Genomic DNA, 3,021 nt, shown 5'->3' with positions numbered 1-3,021 from the left:
GGTGTGTGTGACACACGCCCCTCTGAAGAAGCCCCGGCTATCGGGGGAAACGCGTCAGGACAGCGTGTGTTCTAGCTTCCCAGGACACCCATTATTGATTTCTGACACACGCCCCTCTGAAGAAGCATCCTTCTTATCATTCCAAGAAAAGGATTGTACAGTAAGTCAAAATTCCTATTTTCTTCACTTTCAACAAGCCATCTAGTGATAGAATGACCAGGGACCATCCAGACCAGAGCAACGGCCCTGTCTTTATGTGCATAACATTGGTTAGCAGAATCTAATGTCTCCTAAACTGTACTGGAAACATGATTGTGAATGTTAATGTGCTATTGACTTTAATTATAAAAGTTATTTTTCCATTATAGCTTCTCAAGAATGAAATTCGACGTCTGGAAAGGAATCAGGAAAGAGAAAAATCAGTGGCAAATTTAGAATACCTGAAAAATGTCTTGCTGCAATTCATTTTCCTCAAGGCTGGCAGTGAAAGGCAACGTCTCCTTCCTGTCATAGACACTATGCTGCAGCTTAGTCCAGATGAGAAAGGAAAGCTGTATGCCATAGCTCAAGGTAGGATAGATAAGGTTGAATACAAACCTTTGTTTTGTTTATTATCTTGTGGGGGTTTTTTTTTCTGGAGTACATAGTAAAATTATCCTGAGATCTTTCTTGTATTTGTCTCTCACAGGTGAGGAAGAGTCTGCGGCTCAGCCAGCCGGATGGGCTTCCTATCTCCACAGCTGGTCAGGGCTCCGGTAGTTCCCAGGAGAAAGATATTTGTACAAAAACATTCCAGATTTGCACTATAACATTGTAATGATTTTGTATGGTTTACTGAATTGTTGTTAAAACTGGAAACTCCCAGGTGTCTTTCCAAACTGAGGAATCAAAGAGTGCCTATTTAAAAGTGAATAATAAATTATAAGTACCTCTGCAAAGTTATTTTATTACAATAGCATACTGTGAGCTTTCCATTTGGTTAGTTATTGTTGCCTATTTTTTTTCATCACCAATTCGTACATTGCTTTTCAAGAAAAGTTTTCGTTTAAAATTTGCACATTGCTGCAGCATGTATGAAGGTGGCATGGCCATTTTTGTGAGATGTTATTATGCAAATGGTAATATAAACCAAAGAATGTACGTTCGCCATTAGCAGCCTTCTTTTGGCAGTTGATTGGCTTATTTTAAGTTAGTTGGTTTTAATAAAATAAGGCCTCGTCTTTGGATATTTCAGCTTGATCTCTGTTATGTGTATGAAAATGTTAATGCAGTTTTGAACATTTATAAAAGTTGCACAAAATAGTCGTTATGTTTTCCAACCGGAAGAGAGTTGTTGGCTTTTTTTCCTCTTTGTCTAATGTATATACTAAGAGAAGGTATTTAACTATATATAAATTCTTGTTTTTCCCAGTCTAAATGAAGATAATAGGAATGCCTATGATTCAAAGCTATGAACGTTTTCAGTCTAAAAGGTTTGAAACCTTTCCAATATAATAGGTTGATTGTTTAGATCAGTAGCAAAGTATATGTGAGAGGATGGGGAGAATGTACGTATTCTATTGGTTTGGCCCATTTATACATAATGGAGGGAATGGAAAGGAAATGAAGATCAGGTAGTCCAACCAACTAGGCTTAATATTGTAGAGGGTCAATACAAAACATTCTATATTATATGAATAACACCTATACATTGAAGTAAAGAGTGTGTACTGTCACTGATCTAGAAATACTGATTTACACAATGTCATTGGTTTAAGCATTTGTCAAGGAAAAAATAAAAAATGTTTTGTACATCTTTGCAATACCTGCACCTTTCCCTGTGTTTTATCCCTTTTAAACATGCTGCAAGACAAAAAATACCTGTTGATGTGCCAGAAATATAGTGTGTTCATAACTCCCTCTTTGGTATGATGCCAACAATGTATTTTTTGCTCCAAATTCCAAATCACGTGTTGTTATCTCTGCCTAATTCATTTTTCATGCATTACAATGAACACCGACTGCTCCCCCTTCCCAAAACTCCAAAACCCTACATGTGCACAGGCAGAGAGCAAAGGAAGTTATCAGCTCACAATATTTCTGGCAGAATCAAAAGGAATGTTTTGCACTGATCAAACAGTTATAACAAAATAAACTTTAAATGTTACAGTCTTGTGAAAAATGATGTGCTCCCTGTGGATATTGTTGAGGTTTTCAACCTATTTGAACTGGCAAACAATAGATCTTGATTCAAATAGTGTCTACAGATAAATGCATGCACTTTGACTCCAGCTGCTGCAAGCGTTACCTGTATACCCCCCCCCCCCCGATTAAATTTTGGGGGTTTTGGAGACTTTTTTTAGCATCAAATGATCAGCTCTTGGGTTGAATTTGCTGAGCTGGCCAGTCCTTGACAAATTAGCAGTTGTTGGAATTCTATGCCATTTGTAGATTATTTTCTTTACAGAGCTATGACTGATTTCAAATCCCTTGCCAAACTCGCAGGAATCCGCAACTTTCTTTCTGAGGGCCCTAGGGAGCTCTATTAGTCTTGGCACGGTGGCACAACACCAGTCAGTTGCAAAGAGGACAGCAGACCTAGATGTCTGAGGTTTAAATAAAACAGGTTCCACCTTCATAATCCCCAAGGAGGTTCTAATTATTGGCACATAATCTGGAACACCACATTCTTATTTCACTTACTTTTTTATATGACAAATCTGCATTTTTATCATAAAAATGAATATGCCTTAACAGTTTTATTTGTCATTTGTTCAAGTATATACACTTTATCAAGATTTAATGTTTGCAAATTTAAATATGTTAGAAAAGTCAACAATTTCCATGTGTGTACTTACTTTTCACATGACTGTATATTTAGCAGAGTGAAAGGGATGAAATAAGAGAAGTTTACAAACAGTATTTTTTTCTGTTCTTGTCTGTCAGACACTCCAACCAGTGTGTCATATGTATAGATTGTGTTAAAGCTGAACTCCAGGCATGATATATATATATATATATATATATATTATATTATACTGT

At 36.6% G+C, this 3,021-nt stretch overlaps 1 protein-coding gene across 1 annotated transcript in view; it reads left to right on the top strand.

Moving 5' to 3' along the window:
* GCC2 (GRIP and coiled-coil domain containing 2) overlaps positions 1 to 1,092 on the top strand; it is a gene marked incomplete at its 5' end in the record, with an annotated part of 42,454 nt that extends 41,362 nt beyond the window's left edge. The window contains 2 exons of the mRNA XM_018568194.1: positions 369 to 570; positions 689 to 1,092. Coding sequence (XP_018423696.1) covers positions 369 to 570; positions 689 to 759 — 273 coding nt within the window. The remainder of the gene's footprint in view (positions 1 to 368; positions 571 to 688) is intronic.
* Between the last annotated feature and the right edge of the window lie 1,929 nt (positions 1,093 to 3,021).

This window comes from Nanorana parkeri, unplaced genomic scaffold, assembly GCF_000935625.1.
Source record: "Nanorana parkeri isolate BGI_ZX_2015 unplaced genomic scaffold, ASM93562v1 scaffold1153, whole genome shotgun sequence".
Lineage (NCBI taxonomy): Eukaryota > Metazoa > Chordata > Amphibia > Anura > Dicroglossidae > Nanorana > Nanorana parkeri.
The sequence above is the reverse complement of the archived record's forward strand: the minus strand, read 5'-3'. Positions and strand labels throughout refer to the sequence as shown.